This window comes from Oncorhynchus nerka, linkage group LG8, assembly GCF_034236695.1.
Source record: "Oncorhynchus nerka isolate Pitt River linkage group LG8, Oner_Uvic_2.0, whole genome shotgun sequence".
NCBI lineage: Eukaryota > Metazoa > Chordata > Actinopteri > Salmoniformes > Salmonidae > Oncorhynchus > Oncorhynchus nerka.
This window is the reverse complement of record NC_088403.1, coordinates 3,541,454-3,564,548: the sequence shown is the minus strand read 5'-3', so window position 1 is coordinate 3,564,548 and position 23,095 is coordinate 3,541,454. Positions and strand designations below refer to the sequence as shown.

Here is a 23,095-nt window from a genome sequence, read left to right as displayed (position 1 = left end):
TTCCTCATTCAGGATGGGTTTCAGTACAACACACAGTTCATTCAGGATGGGTTTCAGTACAACACACAGTTCCCTTCAGTACAACACACAGTTCCTTAATTCAGGATGGGTTTCAGTACAACACACAGTTCCCTTCATTCAGGATGGGTTTCAGTACAACACACAGTTCATTCAGGATGGGTTTCAGTACAACACACAGTTTCCTCATTCAGGATGGGTTTCAGTACAACACACAGTTTCCTCATTCAGGATGGGTTTCAGTACAACACACAGTTCATTCAGGATGGGTTTCAGTACAACACACAGTTCCCTTCAGTACAACACACAGTTCCTTAATTCAGGATGGGTTTCAGTACAACACACAGTTCCCTTAATTCAGGATGGGTTTCAGTCCAACACACAGTTAATTCAGGATGGGTTTCAGTACAACACACAGTTTCCTGCATTCACGATGGGTTTCAGGACGATACAAAGAAAAAGGAATTAATGTATAAAATGTTAGATGACTGAGGATAGACGGGGCTTGAAGAAATAGGTATGTGTCTCCATTGGCATCCTATTCCCTGTCCAGTGCACTACTGTTGACTAGGGACCAGAGGGAATCGGGAGCCATTTGGGATGCAAACTAGGATGCCCTGGTGGGCATGACAATGCTCCAACATGGCATTTCCTGGCTGTAATTTCTCTGTACAACAGTAGAGATACTCTAGAGAGCCTGTATCGTGTGATGTGCCATTCTTCTCCCACAGCTAGTCCAATGACCCAGAGTAGATCTGAGGAACACACAGCTAGTCCAATGACCCAGAGTAGATCTGAGGAACACACAGCCAGTCCAATGAGCCAGAGTAGATCTGAGGAACACACAGCCAGTCCAATGACCCAGAGTAGATCTGAGGAACACACAGCCAGTCCAATGACCCAGAGTAGATCTGAGGAACACACAGCTAGTCCACTGACCCAGAGTAGATCTGAGGAACACACAGCTAGTCCAATGACCCAGAGTAGATCTGAGGAACACACAGCTAGTCCAATGACCCAGAGTAGATCTGAGGAACACACAGCCAGTCCAATGAGCCAGAGTAGATCTGAGGAACACACAGCCAGTCCAATGACCCAGAGTAGATCTGAGGAACACACAGCCAGTCCAATGAGCCAGAGTAGATCTGAGGAACACACAGCCAGTCCAATGACCCAGAGTAGATCTGAGGAACACACAGCCAGTCCAATGACCCAGAGTAGATCTGAGGAACACACAGCTAGTCCACTGACCCAGAGTAGATCTGAGGAACACACAGCTAGTCCACTGACCCAGAGTAGATCTGAGGAACACACAGCCAGTCCAATGACCCAGAGTAGATCTGAGGAACACACAGCCAGTCCAATGAGCCAGAGTAGATCTGAGGAACACACAGCCAGTCCAATGACCCAGAGTAGATCTGAGGAACACACAGCCAGTCCAATGACCCAGAGTAGATCTGAGGAACACACAGCCAGTCCAATGAGCCAGAGTAGATCTGAGGAACACACAGCCAGTCCAATGAGCCAGAGTAGATCTGAGGAACACACAGCCAGTCCAATGACCCAGAGTAATCAGGAACACACAGCTAGTCCAATGACCCAGAGTAGATCTGAGGAACACACAGCTAGTCCAATGAGCCAGAGTAGATCTGAGGAACACACAGCTAGTCCAATGACCCAGAGTAGATCTGAGGAACACACAGCTAGTCCAATGAGCCAGAGTAGATCTGAGGAACACACAGCTAGTCCACTGACCCAGAGTAGATCTGAGGAACACACAGCCAGTCCAATGAGCCAGAGTAGATCTGAGGAACACACAGCCAGTCCAATGAGCCAGAGTAGATCTGAGGAACACACAGCCAGTCCAATGAGCCAGAGTAGATCTGAGGAACACACAGCCAGTCCAATGAGCCAGAGTAGATCTGAGGAACACACAGCCAGTCCAATGAGCCAGAGTAGATCTGAGGAACACACAGCCAGTCCAATGAGCCAGAGTAGATCTGAGGAACACACAGCTAGTCCAATCTGAAGTCTCCAACAAGCTGAGGTGTCTCTTTAGAACAGGATGTGCTGTTTATAATACTTCAACCTTTGACCCCTCTCAGTTAGTGTTGATTTAACCCTCTTCGACACAGGAGGTTGGTGGCACCTTAATTGGGGAGGACGGGTTCGTGGTAAATGGCTTGAGAGGAAATAGGTGGAATGGTATCAAACACATGGTTTCTATGTGTTTGAATGGTTTGGTTTCCATGTGTTTGAATGGTTTGGTTTCCATGGTCTCCATGTGTTTGAATGGTTTGGTTTCCATGGTTTCCATGTGTTTGAATGGTTTGGTTTCCATGGTTTCCATGTGTTTGAATGGTTTGGTTTCCATGGTTTCCATGTGTTTGAATGGCTTGGTTTCCATGGTTTCCATGTGTTTGAATGGTTTGGTTTCAATGTGTTTGAATGGTTTGGTTTCCATGTGTTTGAATGGCTTGGTTTCCATGGTTTCCATGTGTTTGATACCGTTCCATTTGCGCCGTTCAAGCCATTATGATGAGCCGTCCTCCCCTCAGCAACAACAGAGATTCAATTATTCTCCTTGTTGTGGAGGCTGGTCACCATGATGAGTTAGTTCCTCTGAGGTTCAGACTGTTGTTCTTGTAACTCCCATCCCTTGTTGTGGAAGGGGTAGAGGCTGGTCACCATGATGAGTTCCTCTGAGATTCAGACTTAATGTTCCTGCTGAAAAGTTCCATGTCCAATATGTCCCCCCGTTGTTGTCACTACCATCCCTCGTTGTCCATCGTCTGTCATCGTTCATTACTGAAAGGTTCCTCTCGTTCCCCCCAGTAGAGAAGGCCGTTTCATGGTACATCCATTTCAAGCATCACAACATCCGCTCCCCGACTACAAACCCTCCCCCCTTCAGCACAACTTCAGATCGATGATTAGATTTTTCTGTCAGTTCGTGTGTTTAAAAAAACGAACAATTGTTTTTCAAGAAACCAGATCATGTTTATACACACACACACACTTTAAACATGTTTATACACACACACACACTTTAAACAAAGACAAAACAAAACATTGTCTTTAAGTGGCCAGGAAAATTATTAATTAAATGAATGCATGGATTTGTCAACTCATTGTTACATTTTTGTTTGTTAAATTCTCTTTTGTTACGGCTGTCCTGTGTGGTTAAAGGTGTAGCCAGCTATCTATCCAGGACTGGACCTCCAGTCCCTCTATCCTCCATCCCAGTCCCTCTAGCAGACCGTCCCGTTCTCCTGCCTCGACTTGGGGCAGGTGGATCGAGGGATGGGCTGGACGGAGGGAGCCAGGGTACAGAAGAAACCAGCGATGAGGGTGAGCCCCAGACCTCCCCAGGCGCAGAACATAGACCAGCCGTAGCCGTGGCCGATGTCGTCCGGCAGGCCGTACAGATAGCGAGGATAACGGGACAGCTCGAAGTTGATCCCCGCCACGCAGGTACAGAGAGAGATTATGCAGAAGGTGCCTGGGGGGGAGAGAGAGAGAGAGGGGGAGGTGGGGGAGGGGAGGGAGAGAGGGGGAGGGAGAGAGAGGGGAGGTGGGGAGAGAGAGAGGGGGGGAGGGGGGAGGAGAGAGAGGGGGAGGTGGGGAGGGGAGAGAGAGGGAGGGGGGGAGGAGGGGGGAGAGGGGGAGGGAGAGAGAGAGGGGAGGGAGGAGAGAGAGAGAGAGGGGGAGGGAGGGGAGAGGGGGAGGAGAGAGAGAGGGGAGGTGGGGAGAGGGGGGGGAGGAGAGAGATTAGGGGAAGATAAAGGAGAGGAGAGGGGTGGAGAGAGGGGGAGGTGGGGGAGGGAGAGAGGGGAGGAGAGAGAGAGGGGGAGGTGGGGAGAGGAGAGGGGTGGAGAGAGCGAGAGGGGGAGGTGGGGAGAGGGGTGGAGAGAGGGGAGGTGGGGAGAGGGAGAGAGGGGAGGAGAGAGAGGGGGAGGTGGGGCGAGGGTAAGAGGGGAGGAGAGAGAGAGAGGGGGAGGTGGGGAGAGGGTAAGAGGGGAGGAGAGAGAGAGGGGAGGTGGGGAGAGGAGAGGGGTGGAGAGAGAGAGAGGGGGAGGTGGGGAGAGGAGAGGGGTGGAGAGAGAGAGAGGGGGAGGTGGGGTGAGGGTAAGAGGGGAGGTGTCGAGGGAGAGAGTAGGGGAAGATAAAGGAGAGGAGAGGGGTGGAGAGAGGGGAGGTTGGGGAAAGGAGGAGGGAGAAGGTGGGGATAGGGAGAGAGAGAAGAGGGAGAACGAGAGAAAGAGAGAGAGAGAGAGAGGAGGTGGGAAGAGAGAGAGAGAGAGAGAGAGAGAGGAGGTGGGAAGAGGTGAGAGAGAGAGAGAGAGAGAGAGAGAGGAGAGAGAGAGAGGAGGTGGGAAGGAGAGAGAGAGAGGAGGTGGGAAGAGGGAGAGAGAGAGAGAGAGAGAGAGGAGGTGGGAAGAGGGAGAGAGAGAGAGGAGGTGGGAAGAGGGAGAGAGAGAGGAGGTGGGAAGAGGGAGGGGAGAGAGAGAGGGTTACACTGATGCAATAAGAACGATGTTCACTTGGTGTTTGAGTGTGAAACCGTTTATCGGTAATATAATACAACATCCAATGCATTCCTATCATCATTATTTTGGAGAACCAATTTCCAACACATTCAGACTGTGAACATTTCCACTGTACAGCATTAAAATACATTACTTTCCAACGGTTCCTCTCTTGTGTGTGTAGATTGAGGGTGTAATTCCACCCTGACTCTGTGAGCTGGCTGTGTGACACCGCTGGGCTGTTTATCTGTGTCCCCAATGGCACCCAACAACCCTGTATAGGACACTACTTCTGACCAGGACCCAATGGCACCCAACACCCCTCTATAGGACACTACTTCTGACCAGGACCCAATGGCACCCAACACCCCTCTATAGGACACTACTTCTGACCAGGACCCAATGGCACCCAACACCCCTCTATAGGACACTACTTCTGACCAGGACCCAATGGCAACCAACAACCCTGTATAGGACACTACTTCTGACCAGGACCCAATGGCACCCAACACCCTCTATAGGACACTACTTCTGACCAGGAACCAATGGCACACAACACCCCTCTATAGGACACTACTTCTGACCAGGACCCAATGGGTATGTGCAGACCAGCTGGCTGGAGTGTTTACGGACATATTGAATCTCTCCTTATCCCAGTCTGCTGTCCTCACTTGCTTCAAGATGGCCACCATTGCTCCTATTCCAAAGAAAGCGAAGGTAACTGAACTAAATGACTATCGCCCCGTAGCACTGAGCTAAATGACTATCGCCCCGTAGCACTGAACTAAATGACTATCGCCCCGTAGCACTGAGCTAAATGACTATCGCCCCGTAGCACTGAGCTAAATGACTATCGCCCCGTAGCACTGAGCTAAATGACTATCGCCCCGTAGCACTGAGCTAAATGACTATCGCCCCGCACTGAGCACTGAGCACTAAATGACTATCGCCCCGTAGCACTGAACTAAATGACTATCGCCCCGTAGCACTGAGCTAAATGACTATCGCCCCGTAGCACTGAGCTAAATGACTATCGCCCGTAGCACTGAGCTAAATGACTATCGCCCCGTAGCACTGAACTAAATGACTATCGCCCCGTAGCACTGAGCTAAATGACTATCGCCCGTAGCACTGAGCTAAATGACTATCGCCCCGTAGCACTGAGCTAAATGACTATCGCCCCGTAGCACTGAGCTAAATGACATCGCCCTAGCACTGAACTAAATGACTATCGCCCCGTAGCACTGATAGCACTGAGCTAAATGACTATCGCCCCGTAGCACTGAACTAAATGACTATCGCCCCGTAGCACTGAGCTAAATGACTATCGCCCCGTAGCACTGAACTAAATGACTATCGCCCCGTAGCACTGAGCTAAATGACTATCGCCCCGTAGCACTGAGCTAAATGGCTATCGCCCCATAGCACTGAACTAAACTCAATTATCAGGTTTGGTGAAGACACAACAGTGATAGTCTGATTACCAGCAATGACGAGGTGAGGGCCCTCCAGTACCCTGAACTTTAGTAACAGTTTCTAACCTCCACCCAGTACCCTGAACTATAGTCACTGTTACTAGCCTCCTCCCAGTACCCTGAACTATAGTCACTGTTACTAGCCTCCCTCCAGTACCCTGCCCTGAACTATAGTCACTGTTACTAGCCTCCCCTCAGTACCCTGCCCTGAACTATAGCCACTGTTACTAGCCTTCCCCCAGTACCCTGAACTATAGTCACTGTTACTAGTCTCCCCCCAGTACCCTGAACTATAGTCACTGCTACTAGCCTCCCCCCAGTACCCTGAACTATAGTCACTGTTACTAGCCTCCCCCCCAGTACCCTGAACTATAGTCACTGTTACTAGCCTCCCCCCAGTACCCTGCCCTGAACTATAGTCACTGTTACTAGTCTCCCCCCAGTACCCTGAACTATAGTCACTGTTACTAGTCTCCCCCCAGTACCCTGAACTATAGTCACTGTTACTAGCCTCCCCTCAGTACCCTGAACTATAGTCACTGTTACTAGTCTCCCCCAGTACCCCTGCCCTGACCTATAGTCACTGTTACTAGCCTATATACTATATACCCTGAACTATAGTCACTGTTACTAGCCTCCCCCCAGTACCCTGAACTATAGTCACTGTTACTAGCCTCCCCATAGTACCCTGAACTATAGTCAATGTCACTAGCCTGCCCCAGTACCCTGAACTATAGTCACTGTTACTAGCCTCCCCCCAGTACCCTGCCCTGAACTATAGTCACTGTTACTAGTCTCCCCCCAGTACCCTGAACTATAGTCACTGTTACTAGCCTCCCCCAGTACCCTGAACTATAGTCACTGTTACTAGCCTCCCCCCAGTACCCTGAACTATAGTCACTGTTACTAGTCTCCCCCCAGTACCCTGAACTATAGTCACTGTTACTAGCCTCCCCCCAGTACCCTGAACTATAGTCACTGTTACTAGTCTCCCCAGTACCCTGAACTATAGTCACTGTTACTAGTCTCCCCCATTACCCTGAACTATAGTCACTGTTACTAGCCTCCCCCAGTACCCTGCTCTGAACTATAGTCACTGTTACTAGCCTCCCCCAGTACCCTGCCCTGAACTATAGTCACTGTTACTAGCCCCCCAGTACCCTGCCCTGAACTATAGTCACTGTTACTAGCCTCCCCCAGTACCCTGAACTATAGTCACTGTTACTAGCCTCCCCCAGTACCCTGAACTATAGTCATTGTTACTAGCCTCCCCAGTACCCTGAACTATAGTCACTGTTACTAGTCTCCCCCCAGTACCCTGAACTATAGTCACTGTTACTAGCCTCCCCCCAGTACCCTGAACTATAGTAATTTCTTTGCACTTACTATAACATCAGTAAAACTGTGTAACAATCAATCAATTTGAATCTGACCGGGCCACAGTAATCTGACCGGGCCACAGTAATCTGACCTGGCCACAGTAATCTGACCTGGCCACAGTAATCTGACGGGCCACAGTAATCTGACCTGGCCACAGTAATCTGACCTGGCCACAGTAATCTGACCTGGCCACAGTAATCTGACCGGGCCACAGTAATCTGACCGGGCCACAGTAATCTGACGGGCCACAGTAATCTGACGGGCCACAGTAATCTGACCGGGCCACAGTAATCTGATGTGGCTGTTGATGCTATGCTCTTTCACAGCAACCCCCCTGAGCTGGTGCTATTCCCGTTCACAGTAACCCCCCCCTGAGCTGGTGCTATTCCCGTCCACAGTAACCCCCCTGAGCTGGTGCTATTCCCGTTCACAGCAACCCCCCTGAGCTGGTGCTATTCCCGTTCACAGTAACCCCACTGAGCTGGTGCTATTCCCGTTCACAGTAACCCCCTGAGCTGGTGCTATTCCCGTTCACAGTAACCTCCCTGAGCTGGTGCTATTCCCGTTCACAGCAACCCCCTGAGCTGGTGCTATTCCCGTTCACAGTAACCCCCTGAGCTGGTGCTATTCCCGTTCACAGTAACCCTCCCTGAGCTGGTTCTATTCCCGTTCACAGTAACCCCCCTGAGCTGGTTCTATTCCCGTTCACAGTAACCCCCTGAGCTGGTGCTATTCCCGTTCACAGTAACCCCCCTGAGCTGGTGCTATTCCCGTTCACAGTAACCCCCCTGAGCTGGTGCTATTCCCGTTCACAGCAACCCCCCTGAGCTGGTTCTATTCCCGTTCACAGTAACCCCCTGAGCTGGTGCTATTCCCGTTCACAGCAACCCCCTGAGCTGGCGCTATTCCCGTTTACAGTAACCCCCCTGAGCTGGTGCTATTCCCGTTCACAGTAACCCTCCCTGAGCTGGTTCTATTCCCGTTCACAGTAACCCCCCTGAGCTGGTGCTATTCCCGTTCACAGCAACCCCCTGAGCTGGTGCTATTCCCGTTCACAGTAACCCCCTGATCTGGTTCTATTCCCGTTCACAGTAACCCCCTGAGCTGAAGCTATTCCCGTTCACAGCAACCCCCTGAGCTGGTGCTATTCCCGTTCGCAGTAACCCCCTGAGCCGAAGCTATTCCCGTTCACAACAACTCCCCTGAGCCAAAGCTATTCCCGTTCACAACAACCCCCTGAGCTGGTGCTATTCCCATTCACAGTAACCCCCTGAGCTGGTGCTATTCCCGTTCACAGTAACCCCCTGAGCTGATGCTATTCCCGTTCACAGTAACCCCCTGAGCTGATGCTATTCCCGTTCACAGTAACCCCCTGAGCTGGTGCTATTCTCTCTCTCCCTCGCTCTCTCTCTGTCCCTCTTCCTCTCCATCCCCCCTCTCTCTCTCCCCTCTCTCTCTTCACCTCTCTATCTCTCCCTCTCTCTCTCTCTTTCACCTCTCTATCTCTCCCTCTCTCTCTCGCTCCTCTCTTGTCTCTCCCCTTCCTCTCTCTCCCTCCCCTCTTTCTCTCCCCCTCCCCCTCTCTCTTGTTTCTCCCTCCCCTTTCCCCCCTCTCTCTCCCTCTCTCTTTCCCTCTCTCTCTTCCTCTCTCTTTCCCTCTCTCTCTCTCTCCCTCTCTCCCCCTCTCTCTCTCTCCCTCTTCCTCCCCCTCTGCCCCCTCCCTATCTCTCTCCCCCCCCCCCTTCTGCATTTACATTACATTTAAGTCATGACATAATTTATTAGTGTGATTTTACCGCCACTGTCTCCCTGTGTGTGTGTGGGGGGCATAGAGAATGCAGGCTGTTAATCAGAGTCACCAGCACTACTAATGAGAGTTCCTCAGCACACAATCAGTCCTCTATGTGGCTGTTGATGCTATGCTCTTTCACAGCAACCCCCTGAGCTGGTGCTATTCCCGTTCACAGTAACCCCCCGAGCTGGTGCTATTCCCGTTCACAGTAACCCCCCTGAGCTGGTGCTATTCCCGTTCACAGTAACCCCCTGAGCTGGTGCTATTCCCGTTCACAGTAACCCTCCCTGAGCTGGTTCTATTCCCGTTCACAGTAACCCCCCTGAGCTGGTTCTATTCCCGTTCACAGGAACCCCCTGAGCTGGTGCTATTCCCGTTCACAGGAACCCCCTGAGCTGGTGCTATTCCCGTTCACAGTAACCCCCCTGAGCTGGTGCTATTCCCGTTCACAGTAACCCCCCTGAGCTGGTTCTATTCCCGTTCACAGTAACCCCCTGAGCTGGTTCTATTCCCGTTCACAGTAACCCCCCTGAGCTGGTTCTATTCCGTTCACAGTAACCCCCTGAGCTGGTTCTATTCCCGTTCACAGTAACCCCCCTGAGCTGGTTCTATTCCCGTTCACAGTAACCCCCTGAGCTGGTTCTATTCCCGTTCACAGTAACCCCCTGAGCTGGTTCTATTCCCGTTCACAGTAACCCCCTGAGCTGGTTCTATTCCCGTTCACAGTAACCCCCTGAGCTGGTTCTATTCCCGTTCACAGTAACCCCCCCCTGAGCTGGTTCTATTCCCGTTCACAGTAACCCCCCTGAGCTGGTTCTATTCCCGTTCACAGTAACCCCCCTGAGCTGGTTCTATTCCCGTTCACAGTAACCCCCTGAGCTGGTTCTATTCCCGTTCACAGTAACCCCCCTGAGCTGGTTCTATTCCGTTCACAGTAACCCCCTGAGCTGGTTCTATTCCCGTTCACAGTAACCCCCTGAGCTGGTTCTATTCCCGTTCACAGTAACCCCCTGAGCTGGTTCTATTCCCGTTCACAGTAACCCCCCTGAGCTGGTTCTATTCCCGTTCACAGTAACCCCCTGAGCTGGTTCTATTCCCGTTCACAGTAACCCCCTGAGCTGGTTCTATTCCCGTTCACAGTAACCCCCTGAGCTGGTTCTATTCCCGTTCACAGTAACCCCCCTGAGCTGGTTCTATTCCCGTTCACAGTAACCCCCCTGAGCTGGTTCTATTCCCGTTCACAGTAACCCCCTGAGCTGGTTCTATTCCCGTTCACAGTAACCCCCTGAGCTGGTTCTATTCCCGTTCACAGTAACCCCCTGAGCTGGTTCTATTCCCGTTCACAGTAACCCCCTGAGCTGGTTCTATTCCCGTTCACAGTAACCCCCCTGAGCTGGTTCTATTCCCGTTCACAGTAACCCCTGAGCTGGTTCTATTCCCGTGCTCACAGAGCTGGTTCTATTCGGTGTGTCGGTGTGTATGGAGTCGTGTGTGTATGGAGTCGGTGTGTATGGAGTCGGTGTGTATAGAGTCGGTGTGTATAGAGTCGGTGTGTGTAGAGTCGGTGTGTATAGAGTCGGTGTGTAGTCGGTGTGTATAGAGTCGGTGTGTATGGAGTCGAGTCGGGTGTGTATGGAGTCGGTGTGTAGAGTCGGTGTGTATGGAGTCGGTGTGTAGAGTGTGTATGGAGTCGGTGTGTATGGAGTCGGTGTGTATAGAGTCGGTGTGTATGGAGTCGGTGTGTATGGAGTCGGTGTGTATGGAGTCGGTGTGTATGGAGTCGGTGTGTATGGAGTCGGTGTGTATGGAGTCGGTGTGTATAGAGTCGGTGTGTATGGAGTCGGTGTGTATAGAGTCGGTGTGTATGGAGTCGGTGTGTATGGAGTCGGTGTGTATAGAGTCGGTGTGTATAGAGTCGGTGTGTATAGAGTCGGTGTGTATAGAGTCGGTGTGTATAGAGTCGGTGTATGGAGTGTGTGTATGGAGTCGGTGTGTATAGAGTCGGTGTGTATAGAGTCGGTGTGTCGGTGTGTATAGAGTCGGTGTGTATAGAGTCGGTGTGTATAGAGTCGGTGTGTATGGAGTCGGTGTGTATAGAGTCGGTGTGTATGGAGTCGGTGTGTATGGAGTCGTGTGTATAGAGTCGGTGTGTATAGAGTCGTCGGTGTGTATGGAGTCGGTGTGTATGGAGTCGGTGTGTATGGAGTCGGTGTGTATGGAGTCGGTGTGTATGGAGTGTGTATGGAGTATAGGTGTGTATAGAGTCGGTGTGTAGAGTCGGTGTGTATAGAGTCGGTGTGTATGGAGTCGGTGTGTATGGAGTGTATAGAGTCGGTGTGTATAGAGTCGGTGTCGGTGTGTATAGAGTCGGTGTGTAGAGTCGGTGTGTATAGAGTCGGTGTGTATAGAGTCGGTGTGTATGGAGTCGGGTGTGTAGAGTCGGTGTGTGTGTATGGAGTCGGTGTGTATAGAGTCGGTGTGTATAGAGTCGGTGTGTGTAGAGTCGGTGTGTCGGTGTGTATAGAGTCGGGTGTGTATGGAGTCGTGTGTAGAGTCGGTGTGTATAGAGTCGGTGTGTATGGAGTCGGTGTGTATGGAGTCGGTGTGTATAGAGTCGGTGTGTATGGAGTCGGTGTGTATAGAGTCGGTGTGTATGGAGTCGGTGTGTATGGAGAGTGGAGTGTGTATGGAGTCGGTGTGTATAGAGTCGGTGTGTATAGAGTCGGTGTGTAGTAGAGTCGGTGTGTATGGAGTCGGTGTGTATAGAGTCGGTGTGTATAGAGTCGGTGTGTGTGGAGTCGGTGTGTGTAGAGTCGGTGTGTGTAGAGTCGGTGTGTATAGAGTCGGTGTGTATAGAGTCGGTGTGTATAGAGTCGGTGTGTGTATGGAGTCGGTGTGTATAGAGTCGGTGTGTATAGAGTCGGTGTGTGTAGAGTCGGTGTATAGTCGGTGTGTATGGAGTCGGTGTGTATGGAGTCGGTGTGTATGGAGTCGGTGTGTATAGAGTCGGTGTGTATGGAGTCGGTGTGTATAGAGTCGGTGTGTATGGAGTCGGTGTGTATAGAGTCGGTGTGTATATGGAGTCGGTGTGTATGGAGTCGGTGTGTATGGAGTCGGTGTGTATGGAGTCGGTGTGTATGGAGTCGGTGTGTATAGAGTCGGTGTGTATGGAGTCGGTGTGTGTAGAGTCGGTGTGTATAGAGTCGGTGTGTATAGAGTCGGTGTGTATGGAGTCGGTGTGTGGAGTCGGTGTGTATAGAGTCGGTGTGTATGGAGTCGGTGTGTATAGAGTCGGTGTGTATGGAGTCGGTGTGTATGGAGTCGGTGTGTATAGAGTCGGTGTGTGTAGAGTCGGTGTGTATGGAGTCGGTGTGTATAGAGTCGGTGTGTATGGAGTCGGTGTGTATGGAGTCGGTGTGTATGGAGTCGGTGTGTCGGTGTGTATAGAGTCGTGTGTGTGGAGTGGTGTCGGTGTGTATGGAGTCGGTGTGTCGGTGTGTATGGAGTCGGTGTGTATAGAGTCGGTGTGTATAGAGTCGGTGTGTATAGAGTCGGTGTGTATGGAGTCGGTGTGTAAATAAGAAAACAGTACAAGGGTCAAGTCAGATATTTCGTTAGCCATTTCGTTAGCTATTTAGTTAGCTATTTAGTTCGCTCATGAAATAGCTAACTAAATGGCTAACTAAATGGCTAACTAAATAGCTAACTAAATAGCTAACTAAATGGCTAACGAAATGGCTAACTAAATCGCTAATGAAATAGCTAACTAAATAGCTATTTAGAGAGAGCTGTTGGTGTCAGACTTGATGCACCGGTACCGCTTGCCGTGCGGAAGCAGAGAGAACAGTCTATGGCTTGGAGTCTTTAACGGCGGTGATATTGCCATACCAAATCAACATGCTCTCAATGGTGACAGCTGTAGAACTCTTTGACGATTTGTTGGCCCATGCCAAACCTTTCCAACCCCCTGAGGGGGAAGAAGAGGCGCTGTCGGGCTTTCATCACGACTGTGTGAGTTTGGACCATTAGTGATTTGAACAGTGAGGATTTTGGAACAGTGGGTTAACTGCCTTGTTCAGAGGCAGAACGACAGATTTTTTTTACCTTGTCAGCTCGAGGATTCGATGTAGTAAACTTTCGGTTACTAGTCCAACGCTCTACCCACTAGCTTACCGGCTGGTTACTAGTCCAACACTCTAACCACTAGCCTACCTGCTGGTTACTAGTCCAACACTCTAACCACTAGCCTACCTGCTGGTTACTAGTCCAACACTCTAACCACTAGGCTACCTGCTGGTTACTAGTCCAACACTCTAACCACTAGGCTACCTGCTGGTTACTAGTCCAACACTCTAACCACTAGCCTACCTGCTGGTTACTAGTCCAACACTCTAACCACTAGGCTACCTGCTGGTTACTAGTCCAACACTCTAACCACTAGCCTACCCTGCTGGTTACTAGTCCAACACTCTAACCACTAGCCTACCCTGCTGGTTACTAGTCCAACACTCTAACCACTAGCCTACCTGCTGGTTACTAGTCCAACACTCTAACCACTAGCCTACCTGCTGGTTACTAGTCCAACACTCTAACCACTAGGCTACCTGCTGGTTACTAGTCCAACACTCTAACCACTAGGCTACCCTGCTGGTTACTAGTCCAACACTCTAACCACTAGGCTACCCTGCTGGTTACTAGTCCAACGCTCTAACCACTAGGCTACCTGCTGGTTACTAGTCCAACGCTCTAACCACCAGGCTACCTGCTGGTTACTAGTCCAACGCTCTAACCACTAGGCTACCTGCTGGTTACTAGTCCAACGCTCTAACCACTAGGCTACCTGCTGGTTACTAGTCCAACACTCTAACCACTAGGCTACCTGCTGGTTACTAGTCCAACGCTCTAACCACTAGGCTACCTGCTGGTTACTAGTCCAACGCTCTAACCACTAGGCTACCTGCTGGTTACTAGTCCAACGCTCTAACCACCAGGCTACCTGCTGGTTACTAGTCCAACGCTCTAACCACTAGGCTACCTGCTGGTTACTAGTCCAACGCTCTAACCACTAGGCTACCTGCTGGTTACTAGTCCAACGCTCTAACCACTAGGCTACCTGCTGGTTACTAGTCCAACGCTCTAACCACTAGGCTACCTGCTGGTTACTAGTCCAACGCTCTAACCACTAGGCTACTTGCTGGTTACTAGTCCAACGCTCTAACCACTAGGCTACCTGCTGGTTACTAGTCCAACGCTCTAACCACTAGGCTACCTGCTGGTTACTGGCCCAACGCTCTAACCACTAGGCTACCTGCTGGTTACTGGCCCAATGCTCTAACCACTAGGCTACCTGCTGTTTACTAGTCCAACGCTCTAACCACTAGGCTACCTGCTGTTTACTAGTCCAACGCTCTAACCACTAGGCTACCTGCTGGTTACTAGTCCAACGCTCTAACCACTAGGCTACCTGCTGGTTACTAGTCCAACGCTCTAACCACTAGGCTACCTGCTGGTTACTAGTCCAACGCTCTAACCACTAGGCTACCTGCTGGTTACTAGTCCAACGCTCTAACCACTAGGCTACCTGCTGTTTAACCACTAGGCTACCAACGCTCTAACCACTAGGCTACCTGCTGGTTACTAGTCCAACGCTCTAACCACTAGGCTACCTGCTGGTTACTAGTCCAACGCTCTAACCACTAGGCTACCTGCTGGTTACTAGTCCAACGCTCTAACCACTAGCCTACCTGCTGTTTGCTAGTCCAACGCTGGATTGATTTTGCTAGGTCCAACAAACTATCTTAACCACTAGCCTACCTGCCGTCCTGGATTGATTTACCTGATCACCAGGATTTAGGTCCCCCCAATACAAACTATCTTATGAATATGTTACTTTCTTTTACATTTCAAAGCATCCTTTGTGATTTTTTTCTCCCAAAAGAAGAAGTGTTGTGGTTTTAGCCTTGACTTGAGATACAGTATCTGTGCTGTCCTCTTACCTCCCATGAGGAACAGTATCTGTGCTGTCCTCTTACCTCCCATGAGGAACAGTATCTGTGCTGTCCTCTTACCTCCCATGAGGAACAGTATCTGTGCTGTCCTCTTACCTCCCATGAGGAACAGTATCTGTGCTGTCCTCTTACCTCCCATGAGGAACAGTATCTGTGCTGTCCTCTTACCTCCCATGAGGAACAGTATCTGTGCTGTCCTCTTACCTCCCATGAGGAACAGTATCTGTGCTGTCCTCTTACCTCCCATGAGGAACAGTATCTGTGCTGTCCTCTTACCTCCCATGAGATACAGTATCTGTGCTGTCCTCTTACCTCCCATGAGGAACAGTATCTGTGCTGTCCTCTTACCTCCCATGAGGAACAGTATCTGTGCTGTGAGGAACCTCTTACCTCCCATGAGGAACAGTATCTGTGCTGTCCTCTTACCTCCCATGAGGAACAGTATCTGTGCTGTCCTCTTACCTCCCATGAGGAACAGTATCTGTGCTGTCCTCTTACCTCCCATGAGGAACAGTATCTGTGCTGTCCTCTTACCTCCCATGAGGAACAGTATCTGTGCTGTCCTCTTACCTCCCATGAGGAACAGTATCTGTCTGTGAGGAACAGTATCTGTGCTGTCCTCTTACCTCCCATGAGGAACAGTATCTGTGTTGTCCTCTTACCTCCCATGAGGAACAGTATCTGTGCTGTCCTCTTACCTCCCATGAGGAACAGTATCTGTGTTGTCCTCTTACCTCCCATGAGGAACAGTATCTGTGCTGTCCTCTTACCTCCCATGAGGAACAGTATCTGTGTTGTCCTCTTACCTCCCATGAGGAACAGTATCTGTGCTGTCCTCTTACCTCCCATGAGGAACAGTATCTCTGTTGTCCTCTTACCTCCCATGAGGAACAGTATCTGTGCTGTCCTCTTACCTCCCATGAGGAACAGTATCTGTGCTGTCCTCTTACCTCCCATGAGGAACAGTATCTGTGTTGTCCTCTTACCTCCCATGAGGAACAGTATCTGTGTTGTCCTCTTACCTCCCATGAGGAACAGTATCTGTGCTGTCCTCTTACCTCCCATGAGGAACAGTATCTGTCCTCTTACCTCCCATGAGGAACAGTATCTGTGCTGTCCTCTTACCTCCCATGAGGAACAGTATCTGTGTTGTCCTCTTACCTCCCATGAGGAACAGTATCTGTGCTGTCCTCTTCCTCTTATCCTACCTCCCATGAGGAACAGTATCTGTGTTGTCCTCTTACCTCCCATGAGGAACAGTATCTGTGTTGTCCTCTTACCTCCCATGAGAGGAACAGTATCTGTGTTGTCCTCTTACCTCCCATGAGGAACAGTATCTGTGTTGTCCTCTTACCTCCCATGAGGAACAGTATCTGTGTTGTCCTCTTACCTCCCATGAGGAACAGTATCTGTGTTGTCCTCTTACCTCCCATGAGGAACAGTATCTGTGTTGTCCTCTTACCTCCCATGAGGAACAGTATCTGTCCTCTTACCTCCCATGAGGAACAGTATCTGTGTCCTCTTACCTCCCATGAGGAACAGTATCTGTGCTGTCCTCTTACCTCCCATGAGGAACAGTATCTGTGTTGTACCTCCCATGAGGAACAGTATCTGTGTTGTCCTCTTACCTGAGGAACAGTATCTGTGCTGTCCTCTTACCTCCCATGAGGAACAGTATCTGTGTTGTCCTCTTACCTCCCATGAGGAACAGTAATCTGAGGAACAGTATCTGTGTTGTCCTCTTACCTCCCATGAGGAACAGTATCTGTGTTGTCCTCTTACCTCCCATGAGGAACAGTATCTGTGCTGTCATGAGGAACTCTTACCTCCCATGAGGAACAGTATCTGTGTTGTCCTCTTACCTCCCATGAGGAACAGTATCTGTGCTGTCCTCTTACCTCCCATGAGGAACAGTATCTGTGTTGTCCTCTTACCTCCCATGAGGAACAGTATCTGTGTTGTCCTCTTACCTCCCATGAGGAACAGTATCTGTGTTGTCCTCTTACCTCCCCATGAGGAACAGTATCTGTGTTGTCATCAGTCCATCTGTCCCAGCAGCATCCCAGAATCCCAGAACCCATGAGGAACACCTATTGTCCAGCCAAACAGAATGATGGCTACAGCCATGCCCATGAAGCCTGCCGTCATCCGCCTCAGGTCTGGAGAGACAGGAGAGATACAAGGGGGGAGGGTTAGAATGGTTACAACACACACACTGTTGTCCACGTTCTGACACACACACTGTAGTTCACGTTCTGACACACACACTGTAGTCCACTTTCAGACACACACACAGAAGGGTTAGGCAACGTTCAGACAGAAATAGCTACTGGAACTGTCTTGACCTCTGACCCTGTCAGGACACCTGTCATTCAGCTATTGGGACTGTTTTTAACCTCTGACCCTGTCAGGACGCCTGTCATTCAGCTACTGGAACTGGTTTTAACCTCTGACCCTGTCAGGACGCCTGTCATTCAGCTACTGGGACTGTCTTAACCTCTGACCCTGTCAGGAAGCCTGTGATTCAGCTATTGGAAGTGTCCCAACATAACAGTCCTAACCCCTGACTCTGTGAACAGACTACTGACGACACAGCAGAGATAGAAGATCGACTGTAGCGTCTACAGAAGACAAATGTAGGAATCTGTAATGTTGCTCGTATCAGATCTCCTGACATTATGACCTCACATCCTAATACCGTTTGACCTCACTTCCTTATACCGTATGACCTCACTTCCTAATACCGTATGACCTCACTTCCTAATACCGTATGACCTCACTTCCTAATACCGTATGACCTCACTTCCTAATACCGTATGACCTCACTTCCTTATACCGTATGACCTCACTTCCTTATACCGTGTGACCTTAGTTTGTCTATACTATTTCAGGAAAACACCTTCAGCATCCACCGAGCTCCCGCTGCTGGTGTGTGCCAGTCCGTGAGCATGTTTTTACGGGCTGAGGAAGAATGATGTGGGGAGAGGCCCGTAGAACCTTGACGGGCAAGCACCAACACCCTCTAGGTAATCTGTCCCACAGTCCCACAGGGCCCATAAATACTCTACCTTTCAACAGTCCCAGGTCTGCCCTAACTGCCCCAGAGCAGAACAAATAGAGAGAGAGAGAGAAATAGAGAGAGAGAAGATGGGGCAGGGAGAGAGATAGAGACTGAGGGAGGGAGAGAGACTGAGGGAGGGAGAGAGACTGAGGGAGGGAGAGAGACGGAGGGAGGGAGAGAGACGGAGGGAGGGAGAGAGACGGAGGGAGGGAGAGAGACGGAGGGAGGGAGAGAGACGGAGGGAGGGAGAGAGACTGAGGGAGAGAGACTGTGAGGGTGCAGAGAGGTAATACCCTACCCTCTATTAAACTACCCTCTATGAACCTACCCTCTGAACCTACCCTCTATGAACCTACCCTCTATGATCCTACCCTCTATTATCCTACCCTCTATTATCCTACCCTCTATTAACCTACCCTCTATTAAACTACCCTCTATTATCCTACCCTCTATTAACCTACCCTCTATTAAACTACCCTCTATTATCCTACCCTCTATTAAACTACCCTCTATTATCCTACCCTCTATTAACCTACCCTCTATTAACCTACACTCTATTAAACTACCCTCTATTATGGGGCGGCAGGGTAGCCTAGTGGTTAGATACCCTCCCAGACCACCACCTCCTTTGATCTTTAACCGAGGGGGTACAGGTTATTACCCTCCCGGGCCAGACCACCACCTCCTTTGATCTCTAACAGAGGGGGTACAGGTTAATACGCTCCCAGACCACCACCTCCTTTGATCTCTAACAGAGGGGGTACAGGTTATTACGCTCCCAGACCACCACCTCCTTTGATCTCTAACAGAGGGGGTCCAGGTTAATACCCTCCCAGGCCACCACCTCCTTTGATCTGTAACAGAGGGGGTACAGGTTATTACGCTCCCAGACCACCAGCTCCTTTGATCTCTAACAGAGGGGGTCCAGGTTAATACCCTCCCAGACCACCACCTCCTTTGATCTCTAACAGAGGGGGTCCAGGTTAATACCCTCCCAGGCCACCACCTCCTTTGATCTGTAACAGAGGGGGTACAGGTTAATACCCTCCCAGACCACCACCTCCTTTGATCTCTAACAGAGGGGGTCCAGGTTAATACCCTCACGGGCCACCACCTCCTTTGATCTCTAACAGAGGGGGTCCAGGTTAATACCCTCCCAGACCACCACATCCTTTGATCTCTAACAGAGGGGGTACAGATTATTACCCTCCCGGGCCAGACCATCAAAGCCAGAGATCTATCACGATGTCGTGATGTCACAGACACCAGCGTTGCGTGCTAAGCGCTCGTGGCGGGGGATGGCAGATGGGACGAGGGATATTGTTTATTTGGGGGGATAGAGAGAGGAGGGGTTTTTGTCAAGGGGAAGGGAGGATCGCTGACTGAGGATTCGTCCCAAATGGCACCCTATTCCCTATGTATGATCCCATAGTGCTCTGGTCACAAGTAACTTAGTGCACTATGTAGGGAATAGGGTATAAGGTGCCTTTTGGAATGCGATCACATACGGACTCTGCTGCCATCAGAATCTCTCCTCGTCTTGTCTTGTCAAGGAGCAGGGGGCCGGTTGGCTGCTGCTGCCGTGGCGATGGGCCCGTCGGGGGGGTAATAGAGCTTCATTTCATTATGCGATGTCAACCGCCACCAGGGGGAAAAAAACACGGAGAGGAGAAATCTAATTACTACTGATAGCAGGAGGGATGGACAGTGGTGGTCGCTGGGATGGAGTCTCCTCCCCCTCTCCTCCTCTCCTCTCCTCTCCTCTCCTCTCCTCTCCTCTCCTCTCCTCTCCTCTCCTCTCCTCTCCTCTCCTCTCCTCTCCTCTCCTCTCCTCTCCCTCTCTCTCTCCCTCTCCTCTCTCCTCTTCTCTTCTCTTCTCTTCTCTTCTCTTCTCTTCTCTCTTCTCCTCCCCCCTCCCTCCCCTCCCCTCCCCTCCCCTCTCTACATTATAAGACGATGACATATGTCCCATTTATTTAGAGACAGCTTTCAACATATGCCCTGTGGTTGGTGGCTGTAGTGTGGTGTTCTCCTGCTGCCTGACAGTAATCCCCAGGGTATAGTGACATATGGGTGATTTACAGGCTGGCAGTAGGCTGGTAGTAGGCTGGCCACCACGCTGTCCCTCTAGGATCAGCCATGCAGGATCCACAGGGAGTAGGGCATTGGGACGGAGAGAGAGAGGACTGAAAGGACAGAGTAATAGGACAGAGGGAGGACTGACGATTTCCTAATCAGTGGACAGAAGAGGTCACACCTGTCCCTCGGGGACAAGGGGTCAACAGAGAGAGGACTGATGGTTTCCTAGTCAGTGGACAGAAGAGGTCACACCTGTCCCTCGGGGACAAGGGGTCAACAGAGGGTTTCCTAGTCAGTGGACAGTAGAGGTCACACCTGTCCCTCGGAGACAGGGGACAAAGGGTCAACAGTGACTGTACATGTACAAGGTACAGATAGAATAGTTGTGAGGAACAAAACGTTTCCTCTTTGAAGAAGACCTTCTAGTCAAAACATTAAACTTAATAAAACAACTGGAGAATCAGTTTCCTGTTTCTGTTTTCTGTGAGGTCACCCGAGGGGCAGTGTTGGAGCACCAAGCTGTCAATCAACTCTCCCAGCCAATCACCTCGCCCGTGAGGTCAACAGAGAAGCCAGAGGGCGGGAACCCCAAGCTGTCAATCAGACAGACACAGAAGGGCACACCACGGCAGAACAGACGCCACATAGGACTGCTACTGTGACGACTCACACCCATCAGCTGTCCGTCAGCGTCAGTCACCAAGTATCCGGCCAGAAACCTTCACCTGTCAGCAGCAACAGCTTTCACAGGCCATTCATTCAGAAGGTCACCCATTGGCCCTGTCCAGGCCATTCATTCAGAAGGTCACCCATTGGCCCTGTCCAGGCCATTCATTCAGAAGGTCACCCATTGGCCCTGTCCAGGCCATTCATTCAGAAGGTCACCCATTGGCCCTGTCCAGGCCATTCATTCAGAAGGTCACCCATTGGCCCTGTCCAGGCCATTCATTGGTCACCCATTGGCCCTGTCCAGGCCATTCATTCAGAAGGTCACCCATTGGCCCTGTCCAGGCCATTCATTCAGAAGGTCACCCATTGGCCCTGTCCAGGCCATTCATTCAGAAGGTCGCCCATTGGCCCTGTCCAGGCCATTCATTCAGAAGGTCACCCATTGGCCCTGTCCAGGCAATTCATTCAGAAGGTCACCCATTGGCCCTGTCCAGGCCATTCATTCAGAAGGTAACCCATTGGCCCAAATTGTGGAATATAATTTATGTAAACTGACATTAATTGGGGAGTACAGTACTCTGTAGTGATGTTATTGAGGAGTACAGTACTCTGTAGTGAGATGTTCTTGGGAGTACAGTACTCTGTAGTGAGATGTTCTTGAGGAGTACAGTACTCTGTAGTGAGATGTTATTGAGGAGTACAGTACTCTGTAGTGAGATGTTCTTGAGGAGTACAGTACTCTGTAGTGAGATGTTCTTGAGGAGTACAGTACTCTGTAGTGAGATGTTATTGAGGAGTACAGTACTCTGTAGTGAGATGTTATTGAGGAGTACAGTACTCTGTAGTGAGATGTTCTTGTACAGATGTAGTGAGATGTTCTTGAGGAGTACAGTACTCTGTAGTGAGATGTTCTTGAGGAGTACAGTACTCTGTAGTGAGATGTTCTTGAGGAGTACAGTACTCTGTAGTGAGATGTTCTTGAGGAGTACAGTACTCTGTAGTGAGATGTTATTGAGGAGTACAGTACTCTGTAGTGAGATGTTCTTGAGGAGTACAGTACTCTGTAGTGAGATGTTATTGAGGAGTACAGTACTCTGTAGTGAGATGTTATTGAGGAGTACAGTACTCTGTAGTGAGATGTTCTTGAGGAGTACAGTACTCTGTAGTGAGATGTTCTGTAGTGAGATGTTTGAGGAGTACAGTACTCTGTAGTGAGATGTTTGAGGAGTACAGTACTCTGTAGTGAGATGTTATTGAGGAGTACAGTACTCTGTAGTGAGATGTTATTGAGGAGTACAGTACTCTGTAGTGAGATGTTCTTGGGGAGTACAGTACTCTGTAGTGAGATGTTCTTGGGGAGTACAGTACTCTGTAGTGAGATGTTCTTGGAGAGTACAGTACTCTGTAGTGAGATGTTCTTGAGGAGTACAGTACTCTGTAGTGAGATGTTCTTGAGGAGTACAGTACTCTGTAGTGAGATGTTATTGAGGAGTACAGTACTCTGTAGTGAGATGTTATTGGTGAGTACAGTACTCTGTAGTGAGATGTTCTTGAGGAGTACAGTACTCTGTAGTGAGATGTTCTTGAGGAGTACAGTACTCTGTAGTGAGATGTTATTGAGGAGTACAGTACTCATTTCCCTCGTCAAGCCTTGGTCCTAATTCCAATTCCTCCGGAGTAGCAAAATGTAATAATAAAGTAGTTTTAATCAACCGTGAGGGTTGACTAGTTTTATGAAGCTGAGGATTCTGGGATAGTGCTGATGGTGGAACTCTGTGACAGCTAATCAGTCAGTTGGTGGGCGGCGAGCACGCCGTGACATCATTAAAGCGTCCGTTTAGCATGACGCCCGTATAATGGCAGTCGTTTCCGTCTAGCCGCCGCGGGCACCACACACACACACACGCGCACACACACAAGCTGCCTGTGTGATAAAAGGAGACAGGCAACTCAGCACTTTAGAGAGAGTTGTAAGTCTGTCGCAGGGAGAAGAGAGACAACTATAATGATGTCATTGATGCACTGCTGCTTGGGACAAGCACATTAGGACTGAGAAGCAAATTATGAGAGAGAGAGAGAGAGAG

General features: G+C 50.2%; 1 protein-coding gene across 1 annotated transcript in view; it reads right to left on the bottom strand.

Moving 5' to 3' along the window:
- Positions 1-1,946: 1,946 nt before the first annotated feature.
- LOC135572745 (transmembrane protein 178B) overlaps positions 1,947-23,095 on the bottom strand; it is a 194,854-nt gene continuing 173,705 nt past the window's right edge. Inside the window, exons 3-5 of the mRNA XM_065021180.1 lie at positions 17,259-17,361; positions 16,364-16,398; positions 1,947-3,520 (exon numbers count right to left, since the gene is read on the bottom strand). Of these exons, the coding sequence (XP_064877252.1) occupies positions 3,270-3,520; positions 16,364-16,398; positions 17,259-17,361 (389 nt within the window). The 3' untranslated portion in view covers positions 1,947-3,269. The remainder of the gene's footprint in view (positions 3,521-16,363; positions 16,399-17,258; positions 17,362-23,095) is intronic.